This window comes from Haemaphysalis longicornis, unplaced genomic scaffold, assembly GCF_048455015.1.
Source record: "Haemaphysalis longicornis isolate Haplotype H1 unplaced genomic scaffold, Haemaphysalis longicornis Haplotype H1 scaffold_7, whole genome shotgun sequence".
Lineage (NCBI taxonomy): Eukaryota > Metazoa > Arthropoda > Arachnida > Ixodida > Ixodidae > Haemaphysalis > Haemaphysalis longicornis.
The window spans coordinates 93,063,127-93,085,135 of record NW_027526422.1 but is presented as its reverse complement, the minus strand read 5'-3'; the positions used below and the strand labels follow the sequence as shown (position 1 = coordinate 93,085,135).

At 49.9% G+C, this 22,009-nt stretch overlaps 1 protein-coding gene across 2 annotated transcripts in view; it reads right to left on the bottom strand.

Moving 5' to 3' along the window:
• Positions 1 to 22,009, bottom strand: part of LOC144146106 (uncharacterized) — a 593,048-nt gene that overhangs the window by 493,640 nt on the left and 77,399 nt on the right. For both annotated transcript variants that reach the window (XM_077678048.1, XM_077678053.1), the window contains exon 3: positions 6,817 to 7,036. In XM_077678048.1, coding sequence (XP_077534174.1) covers positions 6,817 to 7,036 — 220 coding nt within the window. The remainder of the gene's footprint in view (positions 1 to 6,816; positions 7,037 to 22,009) is intronic.

Genomic DNA, 22,009 nt, shown 5'->3' with positions numbered 1-22,009 from the left:
ACCATAGAAAAATTCAACTATACATACCTACAAGCGAACACACATAGCTGCGGCCGACAAGGCGATACCGCATTAGCGTTGTCTCGGCTTCGTTGGGGTTTCCACACGTGACACTGTACCCTTTCCGAAGGGGCAAGGCGCAAAGCTCTATCAGGTGCGCTTTTGCAAGGTAGGAAAACGAGATAGCCGTGGGCTTTACTCATTGGGGGACCAACGACCTCTTGCGGACGACGTGCAGCGTTTCGGAGGGTGATCACGAACGTAAGCCGAAACCAGCTTTCGAGAAGGCTGACAGTGTCGGCTGAGTATGCGATTTCAAATTTTGGCGCAGCAGTACGGGTTTCATAGACATAAGAGGAATTAAACAAACAGAACAGCCGCGCTCTATTGACTGAGATTAAGGAAAGGCAACATATACCTTTAAACGAAAATGATCAATATGCACGTGCACGAACTTATCCCCATAAAGTCCCAAACTCAAAGCACAGAAAGAACCACGCTAAAAATACAGGCAGGCAAACTCTTTCTGTGTCAAAAGTTTGCGGCCTGACTGGGGCATTCTTCACCAAACCCTTTTTTCTTACTGCTTCCGTTACTTAAATCTTGTTGGAGCTTAATATTGTGTTTTTAAAAAAGTACGTTTTCTTAGAAGGCGCGCAAAAGCGCGTGAAGGACAGTGCGCAGAGAAATGGGTTTCTAGAGTTTAGTTAGGAATTTAAAATGGTCTCTTAAAAGCATAAGTTGAGACACCGCCTCATCTAGCCAACATAAACAGTATCGCCAACAGAAGCAGTATAAGTAGTTACAACAGTATTTTGTACACAATTCCCGCCCAACATAGAACATACTTTAAGGCATTCCTACCAAGCATTTTTTTGATCTGCCTGATTGTGGGCCAAGCTTCCTTGGGTATACAAGTATACATACTTAACCTCATTTATTTGGTGCTGAGATGGCTCGCCGGACCCCATAATGGAATGCTACCTTTTGGTAGTGTGGAGGTTTGTGTGAACTTAATTAAGCATGGTGCACTTCTTTTTTGTTGCCTGACTGGACTGTGTGTGCCATGTCAAGTTCACGGCAAGGTTAATTTGCCCCAGGATTAGTCAATTTCTTTTTAAAGTACTTTTTTTATGCCATGAGACAGTAGTAAAGATTTGAATAGCTTGGGCGCAAGATTTAAAACTAGTTGTTTGGCCTCAGAGCGCAAAGAGCCCATAAAAAGATCAAATCATGCAAGAAGCATGGCTGACAGTATGAGGTAGAGCAAAAACTGAGCACTAGCTTAGGTTGGCTATGCCAGAATATACGTAGCGTGAGCTAAGGTTCAGCTGGTTATTCTTAGCGTTCCTTCTTGTCTAGGATTAGGTTGATTATTATACTACTGCTCCTTCAATGACACGCACGTTGTATATGCATTATGTGACAGATGTATATTTATCAAGCGGCTCCGGCGCAACGTCACCGATCGCCCCGGAGTTAAGCTTACTCCAGCTCCACAGGCGCACGCCGGTGTTGCTGCGACGGATGATCTATCGGTTCCACACTCAGCCACCCCTCCCATGATCAAAAAGTGGACCGGGCCGCCACGTGCGCAACGGAGGTCGGTGAAGACGCTGAGCGCGTGGTGTGTGTGAGAGACGCCGGGCCGCGAGGAACATTCTGTGCGTCGTGTTACGTCAGTGTTCCTCGCGCATGCGCAGCACGGCTCTCTAGGAGCCACGCGAAACTGCTCAACCTCGGCCAGTGTAGCTCACGCTACAAAAAGTAAGTACGCGATGGTCCTTACCTTCACAGGACCACTCAAAGCGGAAGGAAGGTAGTGTTCACGTAAGGGGAAGCAATCAGGGCCCCAAACATACTATGTAGAGAAAGTGTTTTTGTTGAAACAAGAAGGCTAGACGCAGAATAAGGCATATCTAAGAAATGGCTCTCCTTTACGTCCCATTTTGAACGTGTATTGTTTACAAAATACACTTAACATGTTGTCGTGCTTAAGTTGGGTAAACAAGTCGGTTTCGAAACGTGCATTGGCAGAACATTTCAATTCCCCAAAGGAAGATCGCATATCCCACTCATCTGCGCACTGTCGCTCATGAGCAGGTAAATCCGATTTCGAAAAACAAACGGTCATCTTAAGCCATGAGTTGCAGCGAAAATATAAGAAGCAGTAGTGATAAATAGGCTCGGTGATAAGCGCAGCAGTCAGGCCTTCTGGAGTTTACACAAATATTGTTCGACTTTCCTCAATATTAGTTCAATGCAGGCGCAGGGAGTGTCTCTAGATAAACGTCCAGAGCATCAGAAATCATTTCTGTTATTGTTCCGTGCCGCCGCCATGATCATTCGTCAGCTTGCAACGCGCGGCATTTGCTTACACTGCTGGTGCTCATGGGCACCGTCGTTTGGCTGTTCACTCATTTTAGGTTGGTCATCGGGGGTAGTCTTTGGTTTCTCCTCCCTGCTCTGCGGCTGCGCAAGGCTGACGTTCCAAACTCGAATCAAAGATACCGCGCTTAGCAGCATTTCCGCTGCAGAAGCTTGTCCGAAGAGGCCGTTTTGCTGCGTCTTCGGCGGTGCTCCGGTGCAAATGTAACTGGAAGAGGACGATGAGGAACGCTGGTTGTTATTCGACGTGTTTTGCTGTAGTGTTATGTAAATACGGCTCTTTCCTCTTATCTGTTTTTTGTCATCGCGGGGGAGGTTGTTGAAACTTTATTCCCCAGAGGAGAAAAACGTGAAGTGCAAGTGGAAGTGGAAGATGACGATGTTGGAATGCTGGTTGTTATTGGTGGTGTTTTGTCTGTAGTGTAATGTAAATACGCCTCTTTCCCCGCGTCAATGGTGTTGTAGTCGTGACATCCATGCCATGATATGTTAGCCCGGAGAAATTTTCTGCTCAGGATTGCGTCTCACAAAACTGTGGCAGAGATAAGCAGGTCGTGACGAAATCACCACAAACGATGCAAACTCTGGCGCACTCTTGGCATTCGGTGTATATTGTGGCGAACAGCCATTCGAAATTTGGGCTCTCCTTAGCAGGTTATGGAACCGCTTTCTTACCATCAAAAAACAGGCACTGGTGTTTACGAATGAAGTTTCCTCGTGTGCGTCGAAAGGGATACAGGTGTCGGCACTCGTAACTGCAGCAATGTTGTTGTTTTTCGCCGTAATAACGACACCCATCTCGGGTGCTGAGAACTGTTCGGTGGTTTTGGTGTATTAAATCTTGTTTTTTGCAGTTGCCCCCTCTACGTTCCTAACAACGAAGACCTGCAGATCACCTCGTCACTGAGTCCCCGTGGTCGCGAAGCCGGACGATGGGTAGAGGGCTGGGATTGCAAACCTGACCAGCGACTGGGGTTGCCTCTGGGCCCGAGATTGTCGGGTGAGAAGCCTGTCATTCACAAAAACACGGGCGAAAGCCGGTGTGCGTGAATTGAGGTAGCCGGATAGCCCGGTTGGGGCAACACCAAAAAACGTTCGCCGGCTTCCAACAGTGATATCACAGGTGCGGGCTGTTTGCCGTGCATCAAACATTCGTCATGCGGATACGGCAATGCTTTCGACAAAGCTTCCTGGCAGTTGTCTCCCTGCGGAGACAACTGCCAGGAAAATGTTTTGGGGGAAACAGGAAAGGTCGCACAGTTCTCCAGGACCGGTTGAAGGAGGTCATGGTGTTTTCTTAAATTAACCTTCTCACTTACCCTTTCAGAGACAAGTTCAAATTGGGGTAGTATGTTTATTCCAGTCCAAATTTCGCACATGAGTTTGCTCTAAGTAACCAGTATATGGACGTTCTAAGTAAGAAGCGCAGTAGCTATTTTTACATATGGTTCAACAACTGTCTTTACTTTCTATATAGAAGCAGTATTTTGTGAAAATGCTTGGCCATTCATGTTCGCAACATCAAATGTAGATACGTCCAACTCACAAGCATTTAAAAAGACGAGCAGAACTTCTTAAATCACACCTTTAAAAGACTAAAAAGATGTACCATGATATATACACCTGGATAAACTGCTGTGCCCAGAAAATGTATGTTTATGAATACATTATTGTCATACTGTGTAAGCTCACAATGACTGCTTCTTTGTTATATTAGACTCCTGAAGGTGTGAATAGGAGTACGTGATAAGCATCTATTACGAATTTGTGCACGTAATCCAGATAAAGGAATTTTATAAATTATAGTGTTTCTTTTTGGCCAACCTATAATTTCGGCAGTCTAGATTTCATATAATTTCCACTATTGAAGATCCCTCAATATATTCTCATCGCTTCAGTATATCTAATAGGTTTTCTGTTACAAACGCTACCGCGTTAGCGCGTAAAAAGAATAACGCGTTTCGAGGTGGTTACCTCCACCACCTACCACCTTTTCCCGCTCAGGTGAAATCTTCATTACAAACATATTGCAAATACAGCCTACACATGCAAAAGAATCCGCAAGTGGTATACACCACACCTTCCCCTCCTCCCCGATGTCCTTACTGCCATACCACCGCTCCCTCAGACCTCATACACAAAGCTTGGCTGTGACCAGCCTTTCCCAGCCACCGTGCCGTTAAATTCACCAGCAACACACCGATCCATAAACTACGGATGCAGAACTATTTATCGGAAATTGCTTTTAATTATGATTAACAGAGGTCGAGCACAGGTTTCTTGAGCGGATTTTGCGCCCGACAAACTGAAAAACCTATGCGAACTCCTCATATTGCGATCAATACGAACTGGCACATCAACTGCAGGTTCCAAAAACTCGCCCCGTTATTCCTCCAACTGAGAACGACCAGCCTTTTTTTTTCTTAGCCTCCCTCCCCATTCCTTTCGTATATCGTGACCAGTGATCATACTTTCTGATAAAGGTTCCCTATACAACCCTAGGAATGGGCTGTTAGAGATAGATCTTTATTATCAATAATAGTTTCAGAGCATTCGTGGAACAGATGCCCTGATGTTTAACGCTTAACAATATCTGTTCAGTAGTTTTAAGCTCTGACCTCAACTATACGAAAAGGAGCGGAAGTGGACATCGGGTAATGTGTGCTTTTAAGAAATCACTGATTACTTGTACAGCCGTACTTATACTGTCCTTCCCGACCACAACTGGGTAGTATATCTGGGTCCGTACGTAAATATAAATAGTTTAAGGCTTTAGCAATACTGCGCAAGGCCTACGCGTTGAATTTCTAACGTAAAAATATTTTCGCCGACTGCTGACGACAATTATTGCCCCTTAATAACGAGTTTTTCTTTAGGTATTTCAAGAACTTTTTTATTCCACTTGCGGTTCATTTCGTTCTTACGGTAAAGACATCGCAAGATTTGGGGCTGCATGTACAGGTGCCTTAAAAGGTAAACGGAGCACGGGTTGGAGATTGTGGGAGGATTTCTCCACCTTTTTCCTAGCCAGCAACGGCTAAGTGACATTTCAAGAAAGTCATTCTATAATAAATTTGGCCCGCGCATATTCTAGTTATGAGGAAAGCCACATAAAATATCAATTTTTATAATTTCAAGAAGCCATGCTCCGTTTATTGTTTGGGGCGCCTGCACTTCTTGGCTTTTTGAAATTGCAGAGACAGTAAATTTTTATAGAGTGTAAATTTATAATAATGTGCAAACGCAATGTTTTCTTTTTTATGTTTTCTTTTTGTTCTTCTTCTCTCATCTAGCGTAGCAAGCCAGAGCTATGGCACGGCTAACATCGATGGTTTTAATTAAAGTTATTCTCTCCAACAACAGAGAAGAATTATGACTATTAGTTTTATAAGCATCTGTTCATATGTTGGAATATTTTAGTTTTATAGCTTTTGAAGTAGTCGAATGTTGCACAAACGGTTTTTTACTTGCACAGTCACTCCCCTCAGAAAAGTGAATATCTACCTGAAAAATTGCACCAGACTACTATGCGCGACTCGGATTTATACAAAATATTTATTGAAAAAAAATGCTTTTACAAATAATATAGGCAAGTACAAAATACTGATATCACAAAATAAGGATGAAGCCAGACGTAAACGATGCTCTCTGGAGCAAAATCTTGGCATGCGAAGGTGTAAATATGCCGCGTCAAATCTGTATCCACCCAAATTACACCTCACAGAACTATTCAGCTCCTTCTATGGTAATATAGGTTGAAGACCCTTCACAATAAATGCACAATATACGCCATTTCTAAATATAGACAGATTTGGGGAACGCATGTTGAAAACAACTTTATCAATAAATTAGTTAAAACCAGTATATGACTGCATGGTGGCATTGTGCCAGTGAGGGACGTATTTTTTATGCCCGTCGTTTCACTGGTGGTTCTCACAATTACAGCAAGTGCTTAAGCTGGAACAAGCTTAGTGTGCTCTGTATATTGTCCACATACTCTCGAAAGTGAACACCTGAACGGCTTTCTTGTACAGTCCTATCGTGTGGTAAAGGAAGCTAATGCAGTCACCTGAAAAAAATATTCCTGTATATACCATCATCATTAGCGTCTCTATCCTATTGCTGTTTCCTGCAGGATTTTGGATAAATACATTCGTAGAGTTTTCATTCTGGCTGCCATTCAAAGTAAGAAGAGATGTGTTAGGCATGTAGATCTCGTAGAATGAATTTCAAGGAGAATTTTCATAATAATTGAATAACCTTAGTTTTTATTTTTGTGAGTTATAATCGAACGGTACGTTGTACGTAGAGCACTCTGTAAGGGCAATTTTTTTGGTGTATTAATCTATAATTGTCATACACTTTTACATCAGAGTAAAGTACGCCTTACGAGCGATGTCAGAAAATACAAAATGAATATGTACTCACAATTTCCAAGTTCAAAATCTGGATGTTCTCGACAAGTAGCCAGACGGGCTCATCTGTGTCGAAGTTCAAGGCTAATGTTTGCTCTTCTTTCTCGCTGGTTAGGCTGACGTCGCCGAAGAACCCCAGCTGGACTCTGAATGTGACCGCATGTTTGCTATTTCTGTAGGAGGTGAAATCGTGGAATTTGGATCCTTGCGAGCTGCCAACTCCAATCAAGATTCTGTTCAAGGAATAGGGCAAAAACAGGAAAGTTCAAATGAGGCGAAAAGTGAACACCAAATGAAATACAGAGCAGTTTTCAAAACTTCATTGCTTCTGTCACAACAAAAATTGCAGGTCTGCCAACAGTAAAAAAATTTTTCGCCGCAGAATTTTCGCACACAGCTCTACAAATCTGTCAGTCAGAGACGGCACGGTTTTAGAAGAGTAAGCGTGTCTGGTCGTATCTTTCACCAAGAATCACAGTGAATTTAATAAAAAATTACACCATCTTCCCGTGGGGAACCCTGATGAGGATGCGAAGCACATGGGGGTTCCCTGTGGTTCCATTGTGTTGCCGTTATGCTGAGTGATCTGGTGTTTAGTAGCACAAGAGGGAATTCCACGTCGGGGTCCACACCGGTGGCAAAGGCATGCAAGCACAGTTGTGTGACAGTGAGTAGGCAGTGGTTCTTGAGGCGCCGAAACTCGTATATCATGTTCTTGTCGATGTTGTCATGTCCGTGGTAGAATCGGTGGTCTCCTTCAACGTTGGTGAGATAAAGGTTGTGGACGTTGGTGCACCGGCTGAGAGGAACGTACACACCCTCCCCTTCACAGCTTTGTCTTCTTCTCCTTCTTCTTCTTCAGCGGTTCCCAGACGGGAAGATGACGATGGTGGTTGAACGTGAAGCTATCTCGTGATGAATTAGAAACGTACACGCCCGCCTCTTCGCAGCTTTGCCTTCTTCTCCCTCTTCTTCTTCAGCGGTTCCCCTACGGGAAGATGACGACGGTGGTTGAACTCGAAACTATCTCGTGATGGATTCTTTGGTTGGCCAATCTTTAGGGGCATCCGGCCACAATCATCATAGAGGCGGTGTGGACGGGGCGCGGACAAGTGACGTGCCCCCGAGAGAGAGAGAGAGAAGTAAACTGTATTGAGAAGGTCCGGCGGAGGTAGCGGGGAGGACCACGCAGGGTCGCCCGCCACCCGGCGTAGTTAAGGTGCCCCCGAGCAAGAGATCCTTGGCATGTAAGCGTTGGTGAGGTAATTATTATGGACGTTGGTGCACCGACTGAGAACAATGCACACGCCCTCCTTTTCGCAGCTTTGTCTTCTTCTTCTTCAGCGGTTCCCCTACGGGAAGATGACGACGGTGTTTGAACGCGAAGCTATCTTGTGATCGATTTTTTGGTTGGCTAATCCCTAGGGACATCCTGCCACAATCATCATCAGAGGCGCTGCGGACGTGGCACGGACAAGTGACATCCCCCCAAGGAAGCGATGCTCCGCATCTAAAAAAACGGCCCCAGCAGAATGAATAGCGAAGCAGATATAGCATGCAGCATTGATAACACCAATTTTCTGAAACTCTAAATTTCTCATTGATTTGTTTATGGCTGTTTTAGGAAAGCATCCGTAAAATTCTGGTACCGCAGCTTGTTATACGGTAAAGCTTCATAGTATACAAACTGCAAACTGCAAATATTTATGTGACATGTGCAGGTGGAAATGCATCTTTTAGGGTCAGAGCATCCCGGACTGAGGAACTAACAGCAGCACTAACTCTAGTCAAATAAATATTTAGTCGTCTCTTCGGATGTCACTAAGAGAAGATATTGACCCGAACAATGTATTCTGTCCCTTGGCTTGGTGTGTTGTGTTTTACCACCTAAACTCACCTGTGTTATTTGGGGTTAAAGCGAAATTTGTGTACCGTTTTTTTTTGTTTTGTTTGCCACACGGCTCATTATTTGACAGGAGAGTGTTTCGCTTTTAGGTCACTAGACTAGAATAATCTTCTTTGATCTCCAGTGCTCTCGACGTAATTCAAAGGTTCGAGAAACTATCCCGCCAAAAGAATATTGTTTGCAGCGCTGACACTCCAGCATGTGTTTTCGCAACGCTCACCTACGCATGTCATTTAGTTGACTGCTTTGTCGCCGCTTGTGTAAGCTTTGACTTCTTAGCGGAGCACAAGTTGGCTGCAATAAGCTTTATATCTCCGAGAAGCTGCGTGTTTCTTGGCTACGTGAGATCTGGTAGAAGTGACGGGTGTAGTGGTGGTAGCGGTTTGAAGGGAAAGAAAGACGCAGAAAAAGATAACGAAGCCTTAGAAAATAGTAGATATTTAGAATGGTGGCCTTTATGCTCTGTCTTCTGTGTGGCCGTCCCGTTGTTCAGATTTCGTACCTAAATCGTGTGAGGAAACGTATCTCCTCTCTACCCACGAATGGTGGGGCAGAAGTGATGAAAGAAGATTCATCTGGAATGCAGTGCCCTGACCACACGGATGAAGGGAGGAATGCCACAACGATGGAGCACCTCAAGATGACTATTTTGACGAGACTGAACGCGACAGCTGAGACACCTTAATGATGCTCGCAGCATGCTCGACGACGAAAAGGACATCGACAAACTCCTTGCGATTCATGACCGACTCTTTCCTAGTAACGCTGAAGTAGTCAGAATCTACGGTGAGTTGGCCGCAAGTGTTGCCACGGAAAGTAGAGGGCTCGAAGCTCTTCAACACAATGACCTTTCCATCGAGATGTGGGCCGAACTTCTTTAGCCGATGATCTTGCTACACCCACCTTTGGAACGCATCCTGGGAGCACCAGTCGCCAGAAATATTCCCTTTAGTCAAGAAAGAATGCTAGCGACCTGTGATCCACGGCTGCGCCCCTTCCAGTCTGGGCCAACGAGCGGGCCAATTGGTGCTAAACTGCGGGAGGGACACACAGCAGACGAGCAGTCAGCTAACGCCTCTGGAATTGTATAATATTTTACGCAAAGTGCAGTGCACAGCACCACGGAGGTAATGAAAGCGAAAAATTGTCAAGCCGATGCCTCCGGATCCCAAACATCAATGGGAAGCGTTGGTAACTTCAACGAGCACTCTTCCCATCAGCAAGGCAGTACTCCGTCGCGGATCGAACTGTACACCCTCCAGTAGTGCAACAGGCTTTCAACGCTTCAAAGACGCACTTCAATAAGGACGCCTTCAGGAAGCCAACAACGGACAAGACGTCAGTGGCGTAATCTGGAAATACCATCGCTGAAGCGCTGCCGAATATAACATTGCAAAGCATCAACCCAAGCGGCAGATTTACGCCAGATTTACCCGAACAGAAGGCGAGACTAACATACGATGCAGGAGGTGTGTCTGATTGGTGTCGAAACGAAATCCTGGCGGACGCGCTTCACGTCGGCTCCCACTGGTATGTCAATTATCGCAGCGTTAATTGCTAATTATTACAGTTTCGTTGACATTATAGTGCGCGGCACCATCCCCGGCACTGATTGATACCAGAGGCGACCAAGTGGAAGAAAAGAGCCCGGATCTGCAGCTCGGCAGCCACCACGGCCGAACGAGCATCGGAGTTGAAGGCAGCGACATCATTCCAAGAGACACGGCGGGTTGGACGACGGTGGGCAAGCGCGCCAAGCACGCCGACGCCGCCGACGCTTCGAAAGCTGGTGAGTCCCCAGCGACTGAACATACGTCGAGAGAGCGAGAGCGAGCTCGTTACGCCAGGAGAGCCACGGCAGCGGCTACGAAGGCAGCACGCATGCCACTGATACTGCAAAAGGACGATATCAAGGTAATAGTACGGCCACGTGGAGGCCTAAACATAGCGAAAACCGAGGCGACGAGTATCATGTCCGCTTTTGTCGCAGCGGCAAGAAGAATTCCGTAACAAGAAGCAAACGCGGATACAATCTGCACCAACGTGGCCCAAAATAAAATCGTGGTGAGCACCCCGACCCCCGCCGAGCGGGGCTATATGTCAGTATGCAAGGCCTCTTCATAGAAGGCAGGAACTGCGACGTCAGCGCGTACCAAGCGGCACACGAAGACACCGTGAAAGGCGTGATTAGAGGAATCGCGGTCGAGGACTCCCCCGTGGAGGTCAACGCCAACATCGTCAATGCCGGAGGCAACCCTGAATGCCGGAGGCAACATTGTAATGCCGGAGGCGAATCCTCCGGCATTACAAGCGCACAGAATCGGCAATACAACAGTGGTAATCATCTTGTTTGAGGGGCCCAAGGTTCCCAACTATGTGAAATACGGCCCGATTCTCCTGTGGTGCGGCCTATACAGGAAGCACTTCGATGTATGCAGACAATTTGGCAAAGTCAGCCGTAGAAGTGATGTGTGCCCCTTCCCTGACACCCGCGTATGCATTGCATGTGTCGAGGCTAACCCTAACGCGGACCACGACCACCATTGCACGCCTAAATGCAAGCTGTGCGGCGGCCGTCACGTGACCGGAGCTCGCGAGTGCACAAACAAGTTCAACGTGCCCTATGTTGTCAAGCGTCAGCAATGGAGCCGCAAGATGGATGCCCTAGGCAGCCAACGCTTCCCGGAACGCAACGCAGCTCTCGATTTCCCGTCACTGCGCTCCGAGCCGCCCGAAGGCACACGAGAAAGATCGCAAACGCGCGGCTATAGCAGACGCCGATTTAACAGTAGGCGCAACATGAGTCGCGCTCGACAGCCGTCGGTAACCCGTGAGCGAGTCGCCTGGGCCGACGCCCTGATAACACCCAAGACGCCTCTACGGCCATCCCCAGCGACGGAAACCGCGATGAAGGCTCTCCAGAACGAAAACGCACAACTGCGCCAGAAGATCACCGAACTTGAACGCATAAACACGGATATTAACACGAAGTTGGACCGCCTCCTCGCCCTACAATAGCAAGCGCCCTCCGAACGGCAGCCATCACCAACAGGCAACCAGCCACCTGCAGAGGTAGCCACAGCGGAAGCACGACCAGAACAGGACCCACGAATTCAGCAGCGGGAAGCGGAGCCGACCCCTAAGCGCAGGCCACTCGAGGCCGCCAAGGAGCGGAAGCTGCTAGTGCGGCTTGAGAACTTGGAGGAACGCACTGACGCCTTCATGCCTTCAACGAGCGCAGCGCGAAGTTAGAGCAAACGTGTGGCAACATGCAGACCATGATGATGCAGACGCAAACTCAACTGCAATTGCTAATGTCGCACCTTCGCTTATGCGGGGACCCCCAGCAGTTCCCGCCGGTTAATCAGCAGCCAACGCCCAGACACTTTCCGCAATGAGCCCACCAGAACGAGACTTATTGGTATGGCAATGGAACTGCAACGGATATGCGGGTAAGAAAGCCAAACTGCAGCAATACCTCCGACATATCAATCGCAAGCCCGATGTTATTATTCTACAAGAAACGCTCAGTGAGTCCCCGCCGCAGCTCTCTGGATATCGGGTGCACGCATGCCCACCCAGCGCACGTGTGACATCCACAGGGGCCGGCCGGGGAGTGTGCATCTTCGTCCGCAGAGCCCTTACTTTGGTGGAACATAGCCTCATCAAGAACAGTGCGATTGAGCACTGTCGCTGGAGGTGATTGTTGACAAGAAACAGAAAGAACGCATCTTCCTCGCCACGGTGTACAGCAATCCGACCCATCGCAAACAAGGCTTTCGGGCTCTCCTGCACCGAGCGAACCAGTTGGCCACCGGAAGCACACTTCTGATCGGGGGCGACTTCAACGTACTGCAGCAAGACTGGGGTTAAACGAAAACGACCGTCAAGGGCCGCAACCTGCTGGAAGACGCAATTGAAGCCATGCTGCAGCTACTCACGGATTCGGCGTACCCCACGCGTATTGGTACATGAGTCACCCACGATACCACCACGGATCTTACCTTCATTAGGACGGCAGCTGCCAACCCGGGAACGCGATGGCAGAACACGGGCGAGGAACTCGGGAGCGACCACTATGTTTTCGAAGTGCGCGTTCCACTCCTGGATCCCAAGGGTGCACATAACACCCGCATACACAAGCTCACGAACTGGAACAAGTTCCGGCGGTGTCTACCTGAGCAAAGTGCGGAAATCGAAGACATCGAGGCGTGGACGGCAGCCGTCATGCAATCCACGGCCGAGGCGACCCAAATGGTCGAGACTGACGAAAGCATTGGCCGAATGGACAGCCGCCTCGCCCACTTGCTCGAGGCCACGCGCTCCATACAAACGCGCTGGAGGAAGCAACGCACTTACAGGCGCCTCCGGAAGAAAGTTGCCACCCTCAAGCAACAGATCCAAGAGCACTGCAAAGCGCTCATCGCACAACAGTGGCACGAGGTATGCAACGAGGCCGATGGCCAACTCCACAAAGTAAGGACATGGCGGCTGCTCCGGCACCTGCTCGATGAGTCCAAGACGAAGGGCTATCAGCAGAACACCCTCGCTCGTATCCTTCACAAAGCCATCACGGAGCGGGGCGAATCTGAGGTGTGCAGGTGCCTCGAGGACAGGTATCTCTCCGATTCCCCCACTGGCCAGCACCCGGTATACGGAGGCGCGGCCAATGACGCCCTCGATCGGGATATTGAAGTCTGCGAAGTGCGGGCAGCCCTGCCAGCACTCAACTGCAAATAGGCGGAGGGTCCTGACCGGGTGACAAACAAGGCCCTTAAGAAGCTCAACGAACAGGCTGTTGCCGCATTAACGCGTAACTACAACAAGTGCTGGCACACGGGTCGCCTCCCGAGACAGTGGAAGACGGCCAGGTCGGTCGTAATTTCGAAGCCGGGTAAACCTCCTGGCATCGACCACCTCCGGCCGATTTCGCTCCCCGCGTGCATGGGCAAGGTCTTAGAACATGTCCTGCTAAATCGATGGCAGCGCTACCTCGAAGACACCGAACTCTACCCCAAATCTCTTATAGGGCTTCGGGGCCACCTAAGCACGCAAGATGCCATACTCCTCCTTAAACAGGAGATCATCGACGACGTGATCAATACCCGGGACAAGAAGGCGGTGCAGGGCCTCGACATCCAAAGTGCCTTCGACAGAGTGCGGCATTCTGCGATCCTAGCGCAAGACTCCCACCTAAACATGGGACGACGAATGTATGACTACATGCGGGACTTTCTTACGGGTCGTTACACGCAGCTGTGCGCAGGAGAGCTCGAGTTACCCGAGAAGCAACTGGGTAGCAAAGGTACCCCCCAGGGATCAGTGATATCGCCGGTGCTCTTCAACCTGGTCATGATCAGAGTTGCCAACCGCCTCAGTCAGATGCCGGATGTTCAGCACACCATCTATGCCGACGACTTCACACTATGGGTCAAGGGAGGAAGCGACGGACACACCGAAGATACTCTCCAAGTAGCAGTCATCGAAGACCAGCTCGATGGCACGGGCCTCATATGTTCGCCATCCAAATCAGAACTACTCATTCTCCCCCCAACAGGCACACGCAAGGGGCAAACACCAACTCCCATTACTGTACGCACGGCAGGGGGCCAGGCGATCCCCGAAGTCGCCCAAATACGGGTTCTGGGTCTCTTAATCGAGCGGAATCGGACCAACGGTTCCACGGTTAACAAAACAGCCACGAAGGGCGCTGCAGCGGTCCACCTCATCCGCCACATCTCCACGCGGCATCCAGGCATGAAAGAATCCAGTCTCACTCGTCTCGTCGAATCGTTTGCCATCAGCCACATGGCGTACGTGGCCGCCTTCCATAACTGGCGACGTTGCGAACGGGAAAATATGGACGCCATTATCTGCAAGACCTATAAGACAGCGCTGGGACTTCTCCAGAGCACTAGCACTAAGAAGTTGCTCGCTCTGGGAGTCCATAACACCTTAAACGAGATCACCGAGGCCCAGCGCACCACTCAGCTTGAGCGACTATCTAGAACACGGACGGGCTGGCACATCCTCCACCGAGTGGGTCTCCTCCCCCGAGGCGGCCTGCACGCGTCTCAAGAACAAATCCAGGGAGGCATACGCCACCATCTTATCGTCTGTCCTCTACCCAGAAACATGGATCCCGAGCACAACCACGATCGCCGAATTTCTAGAGCGAGAGCTCTGGTGGACCTCCATGCACAGGACACCAGCGCGGTCTGCGTCTATGCGGCCGAACACCAGAGTAAACACACCACCTTTGCAGCTGCAGTAGTGGCAGCTACAACAGACGACGTCCGGTCACCAGGGCCCTGCACGCAGAGGATATGGCCATTGCCCTGGCCATCGTGGATCCTCGGTGCACCACGGTGCTCAGTGACTCGAAGGCAGCAATGCTAAACTACTCCCAGAAGAAGGTGTGCTATTTCGCGCCGCGTGTCCTCCGTGCGGTAGGAGTGCGTGACAGTGCAGTGTTCGTGAAGTGGTTTCCGGCACACATGGGTTTCAGTGTGTCCCGCCGGGGCAACGCCAACCACAACGAGACGGCCCATGTCGCCGCGCCAGGACTGGTCCACCGCGCGGCGGCTAGTGGTGCTGGCGTCTCGGAGTGGCAGCCTCTCCAAGGCAACAAGGACTTCTTGACCACCTATCGTGAGGTGCTACAGTGGTACAGACTCAACAGAAGGACCGTGCCACCCCCGCATCCAGGGCTTACCCGAGCGTTGGCAGTGTTATACAGACAGTCCCAGACTGACTCTATATTAACTCCAGTGCTGGCCAGACATGTGTGTCCGGAGGTGTATGAGAGTGACATTTGTAAACTATGCGAGCGGAAGCGAGCCACTACGGCTCATTCCTTATGAAACTGTCAGCTAAGACCGCGTGAGGCCAGCGAGATCACTACGCTCCCACCGCAGTATAACCCTGCGAAGGGGAGTGAGAACTACCACACCCAACAACTGCTCGTCCAGCAGGTTGCGGTGGCAGGCCCTCGAGCGACAGTGGCCGGCGTGCGATGCGGGGAGGGGGGTACAATCCTACCGATCCTGTAGAGCATGGCCGGGTGCAGCCCGAGAGGCGCTGCCGTAACGACGTCACGGCCGCGTCGCGGCACCACGGTTCCCCGTCAGGGGCACCCCACCGCCTGCAGGCCTAATAAAGTTTATTCTTTCTCTCAAACGAAATCCCCTTACTATCCTTGATATCTCCCATACTGGACACCTCAGACAATCTGTCAGTCTCCACCACTCTGGAAACAGTTCTCACAGCTCAGCCACAGGGAGGATTTGGCAAGCAGAATGCAGACTTCCAGCTCACGGCCACTTGGCAGATATCGCACCGGGAATGCTCTGTCGGGCCCGAGACTGCTCCGAAGAAAGAACAAATAATTGAAACAACCACCAGAAAATCAGCTAGCCAGTATGAAGCGGACTCCACATCAAAAGAAAGCGAGACCACGTGTACCCTCTGGAAGTACACCCCTCGGCCGCGGGAGGGCTTGGCCTAAAGGGACAATCACAGCATGGTTTTGACGAAGGTATACTATCATTCAGTGCCAAATTTGTTTCAGACAAGTCAACAGATGCTTCCCCCAAGTCCACAGACAGTATCAAAGGGTCGCTGTGAAGCTGTCAAAGTCTGTAAGAACGAACTGTACAGATAAATAGAAGGCATTACAAAAGTAAAATGACTGCCACCATGTAGCAAGCAGGTTTGCCAAAAAGAGCAACTCATCTTCAGCAACGCCCTTGCTTTCATAGAAGCATGCCCGAAAAAAAAGGCTGTTCCAGGCCGCCAGAAATATCAACTGGTGCATCTACCCCACGTACAGTTGCGGAGGGAGCTTCTCAAGGGGGACTTCTAGCATCAATCATACAACTTGGTCTCACGGGAAGAATTTGCGAAGACGAACGCTAAGAGCCTGGTCAAGCTTTACTGAGATGACCTTGTGACTGAAACGGACTTGCAAGATGGGTGCTCACAAAGACAGAGGATTCTAGACATCAAAATGTCTGAGATAAAGCCTACGTCTTGCTACAGGGGGGAGGATATTGAGCAGGGGGTTCGTGGGAATTGGTCTGTATCTTCCTGGAGGGGAGGCTGTAGAAAAAGATGATGAATAGTAGAGAAAGAAAAGGTAGCATCTCAGAACGGTGGCCTCCGTGCTCTGGGTTCTATTTTCCCGTCCCTTCCTTTTCACAAAAAAAGGGACTGCTCTGGGGATATTTGTCAGCCTGGCAGAGAGCTTAGCTTTATACAACCCAGTAGACGAGCAGTGGAGTAGACGAGCGGAGCACACGAGCAGTGAAAGGATATAGTAGAGAGAGAGAGAGGTATAAAAGGGGATAAAGAATAAGAGATAGGGCTGTTAGCCTGGGCACATCAGTCAGTTACTGCAGTCCGGTCTACAGCCGCTGGGTGAGGCCGGTGGTCTCCGTGTAGTAGAGCAGATGGCGAAGACTTCCCGTTGGATTGCTGCAGGCCCCTTTGGAACTGAAGATCCTTCATGCCTGCCGGCGCTGGGAAGGCATCGACGCTGGAGCGCTCCGTGGAGCTCTGCTCTCAGCGCCGTGTAGGTGGGGCAGAAGCAGAGTGGGCGTTCCAGAGTCTCCGGTTCCGAACAGTCCGCACATGTTGGGGAGTCCGTGCGCCAGTGTCGGTGCAGGTTCCCCGCGACATTGCAGCAGTCGAGCCGCATGCGGAGCAGCAGGCAGCGGGCGTCCCTGCTGATGCATGCTGGCAGCGGCCATCGCAACAGACCACTCGCAACCCGGGGGTCGGAGTGCATTGTCTGCACCATGCGGGCAAGGACGGTGCGGGCCTAGTCGAATATGGAGGTGTCCCGGGTAACTGAGGTGCCCTCCTGATTGTCCTCCCTGGCTGGAACGTCAGAGTCGTTGTTGTCCCTGGTGGCCAGTGTGGCCCGGCAGCCAGTGGAGGCCAGGTCGCCGCCTCGGGAGGCCACCGTGTGCAGCTTGACCGCAAAGGAGCGCTCCGAGTAGCCTCTGTTCCTGGGCTGGCCGTTCCTGGGGTGGTCGGCCACATGCAGGTTTAGCACAGGAGGCCTGGAGTCCGTTCCGGGGTGGCCCAGATCCCCCTCTCGAAGAGGAGGTCGGCCGCCAGGTGCAGCCCGGCCAGGTGCGCCCTCTTGAAAGAGGCAGGTAAGGGAGGTGGAAGTCCCACGAAACTCCAAGCTAAAGCACCACGCACGCAGCCGCCGCCCCTCCTGTGCTTTTCCTGACAAAGCCGTCCGTGAAGAGACGCAGGTAGCCACTCAGCTCGCCTAGTACCAGGGCGGCCTTGATGGATCGCCTGCGGGAATGTGGTCTGCTTGTTGCGGACGCTGCATAGCGTAGTGGTTATCTGCATGGCCACCCCGGCTTCCATTTGCGAGTTGGGCCGGCTACGAAATCTCACCAGGGGGGCAGCCCCGTAGCATGTAGTTAGAAGCCGCTCGTTGAGGAGCAGACGAGTCTACAAGGCCCGTATCTGCGGACTGATAAATACCACAGAAAATCATCCGTGTACTCCGAATTGCATCGTTTGTGAAAGCCGTCATGCTACTGGGACGGCAGCGTGTCCCAAGCGCTACCAACCACGCCGACCTGCTGTTTCGTACGCAAAGACTGCAGCTTCTGCGGGGACTCTTCTTGCCACGTACTTTCCTCCGCTGCAACATGGCAAGACCTCAGAAACTGTTCCCAATCGACAACGAGATCACCTCGGTCACCCCGATGCCTCACAGCTCCCACCATCGGGCACCGTCAAAACAAAGGTGAGCTGCCAGTGCCCGTCTCCCAGTGGTCTATCATCTTTATTGCTCTCGCGTGTCTCATCTTCCCCTCATACGCAAAATAAAATTCTTAAAGAATTCCAAGCTATCAGGGCAGAAATCCCCATTTTGAAACAAGAAAATGAAGCCTTAAAGCGCGAAAACAGTCTCTTAAGACAGAAACTCCCCGCTCATCCCGATATTCCCCCCGTTCAATCGGAGCAGCCAAGTCTGGCCCCCATGGATATTTCCATACCACCCCTGAAAAGCGCAAAGCCACGGCTAATCCCACTTCCTACGCCACATCCTCCACATCAGACGATCGTCTCCCTGGGATCGAGGCTGCGTGCCAAGCAGCTCTCGCACAGAAGAAGAAGCAATACTTACAACTCCACCAAATCCTCTTGGCCAACCAGGCAGCCATTCAGGCAACCATTGAATCGCTTCGGGACGATATACTTAATTCTATTCGGGGAATTGTCGCCCCTGCCAGAGACCAAATTGGCCGCAAAACACCCCCCTCTCACCTAGTGAATTTAGTTTAGAATAAGCCTGAAGCCCCGTTTTCTGTTTGGCAGTGTAATTGCAGAGGCTTTACCCGCAAGCGCTCTAACCTGCACTTACTTGTTTCCACAGAACCAAAAGCTCCTCCTGCGATAGCTTTATAAGAACTCGGACCGAACGTCAAGTAGACGGGCTATCAGATCTTACAATCCAAGGATAACTCATACAATGTGGTAATGGTCCCACATAACATTCCAGGGGAACGTTTGCAATTTTACACTATTATATCCCACAAAATTTGGTTGTCGTTTAGCCCCCCAAAAGAAAAGCCTCCCAGTTGTATATCCTCAATGTATAGTACCCCCCCCCCCCCCGTGCGCACTCACACACATTCAAGCAACTGTTCCACCTTGCTATTCAGGCTTCACAACCTCATCCTCTACTCATATTAGACCATTTCAATGCCCCACACACGGCCTGGGGTTGAACGAATACCACTCGCAAGGATCATCTCCTATGGGAGCTCACTCATGGTCAACGTCTTACGATCGAGTCCGATCCCTCTATTCCTACAAAAATAGGCAACAGCGCGCAAAAAGACACCCCCCAGATCTTTCCCTCTCGCACGGAATCAAAGACGTTAAATGGCTCTGCACACCACATACCCTAGGAAGCGACCTTTGTATGGTACAGCTCGATCTACGACTCCAATCAGAAATTGCCCGCCGTCTCCGCCAACGATTTCATACAGACTGGGATGCCTTTAGAAAAACCTGTGCGGTGGAGATATCGGAGTCAAACGAGGTTACTTATTACACGTATCAGTCATGGGTCAATCAAACCATCGATTACAAACGCGCTCACGAGAGTACTGTGTACTCTGAAATACCTGCAGAAACAGTAGACTCCCACCTGCATCACATTTGTGAGGCCTAACACAGCATACAGCGTAGATGGCGCAAGCTTAAACACAATAAACGCCTTAAAGTAAGGTTAGCCACCATAGCTACAATAATATAATCTCATACCTCTGAGCTCGCCCGAGCCCAGTGGGGCCAAGAGTGTGAAGAGATGAAAGGAATGATTAGGAGAAGACAGCGTGGTTTACACGCGGACACAAGGAAGAATACTTGACACACACGAGCGCTGAACCAACAGTTTTAATGAAAAAAGACCTATATATACGCACAATAGTCATGCTTATCTGGGTTTTATACACGGCGCATGCGCAGAAAGTCCAATTCTTTTGTAGTAAGGGCTAGTGACGGTGAACTAACGCATGCTTGCCCAAGCCTGTGGATTAATTCAGCTTCAATAATCTCCCGTGTGATACGGTCTGAGCATTTCTTTATGACAGCAGTTCTATCAAAGAACAGCACACATCCGCACGTGCGGCAGTGCTGCGCTAAATATCCATCGAGCGCTTTCTTTTCGAGTGCGTTGTTCACCTTATTTGCATTTACGTTATATGCACAGCTTTTGAAGCTGTGCAGATTGAGCGACCCAGAGGCCGTGCGGGGAAGGCACTGCAACACGAATCACAGGAAGGCATATGTTGAATGCGTGGAAGGGGTAGTTTACAAAATTCCACTCCGCTGCAAAAGATTTTACGTAGGGCAAACCGGAAGATGTCTGAATGACAGGTTAAGAGAACATGCAAAGAAGGTAAACAACGCACTCGAAAAGAAAGTGCTCGATGAATATTTAGCGCAGCACTGCCGCACGTGCGGATGTGTGCCGTTCTTTGATAGAACTGCTGTCGTAAAGAAATGCTCAGACCGTATCACACGGGAGATTATTGAAGCTGAATTATTCCACAGGCTTGGGCAAGCATGCGTTAGTTCACCGTCACTAGCCCTTACTACAAACGAATTGGACGTTCTGCGCATGCGCCGTGTATAAAAACCCAGATAAGCGTGACTATTGTGCGTATTTATATAAGTGTCTTTTTTTCATTAAAACTGCTGGTTCAGCGCTCGTGTGTGTCAAGTATTCTTCCTTGTGTCCGTGTGTAAACCGCGCTGTCTTCTCCTAATCATGTTAAACCAACACGCCCAGTTAGCCACGTTGATGAAAGGAAACCTCAGTATGAGGCGTACTTGGGCCCTCCTTAAAGTAACCCTGCAACACTTGGCATCGACTACTAGTAATGGACTATGGTCACAGAAATGGTCACAGTCTATGGTCACAGAAATCTTTTCCCGCAAGAATTATGAAAATCCGTTCTCAATTAACGAAACTCCGGGCGATGAGAAATCGCGCATAATCGTTCCCTCTCAACTCGACCACGGACAACGCGACGAAAGCTGCGCGCTCTCTCCCGGAGAGGGGGGCGGCTCGTGACGTTCTCTTCGGAGGCCTTCGATATATCACATGCCGGGTAGTTTTCTCCTTTTCTCCGCAATGCGGAGGAGCCTATTTCCGGTCTGGTGCCACAAAAAAGCAGGCATGGGTGCCTGCTCGCAAGTGGCCGCTCGGGCTGGTAGGGCGTTTTTGAAGCAATAAACGTTTGTAGTCGAGTGGTCCTGTTGAAAGGGAAGTATTGCGCTCATTACTAAAACTCCGCGCGCACCCAAAACACAAAAGAAACAGCAAAACTGTGCCTACAGGTTCAGGCATAGAAGAGGTTCGTACACAGTGATGACGACCACGGAAATGGGAGAATCTAGCCGCGAAGTTGACCAGTGACAGCCGATCAGGCAGCCATGGCCTATGTGACGTCCCTTAGGCCATGCCAGGGGTTGCTTAATGAGGACAACGGAAGAGAGAGCGGTTGGTTTTTCCGCGTCTTTCACATCGATTTGCGCGCTCACCGCTTCACGTGCACGTGTAATATTTGGCTCAGTTATTCCTGGCAGTGCAATCTAAATGTCGCGCAGGTTTATTTGCACTGCTCAAAGAGTGTTGCAGGGTCCCCTTAAACACATGCTGGATCCCAGTCCATCGCGCACAGCTACTAATAATCGGCTCATAAATATCGTTCAACAATTGCCCGGTGATGATACACAGCTCCTCGAACGGCTT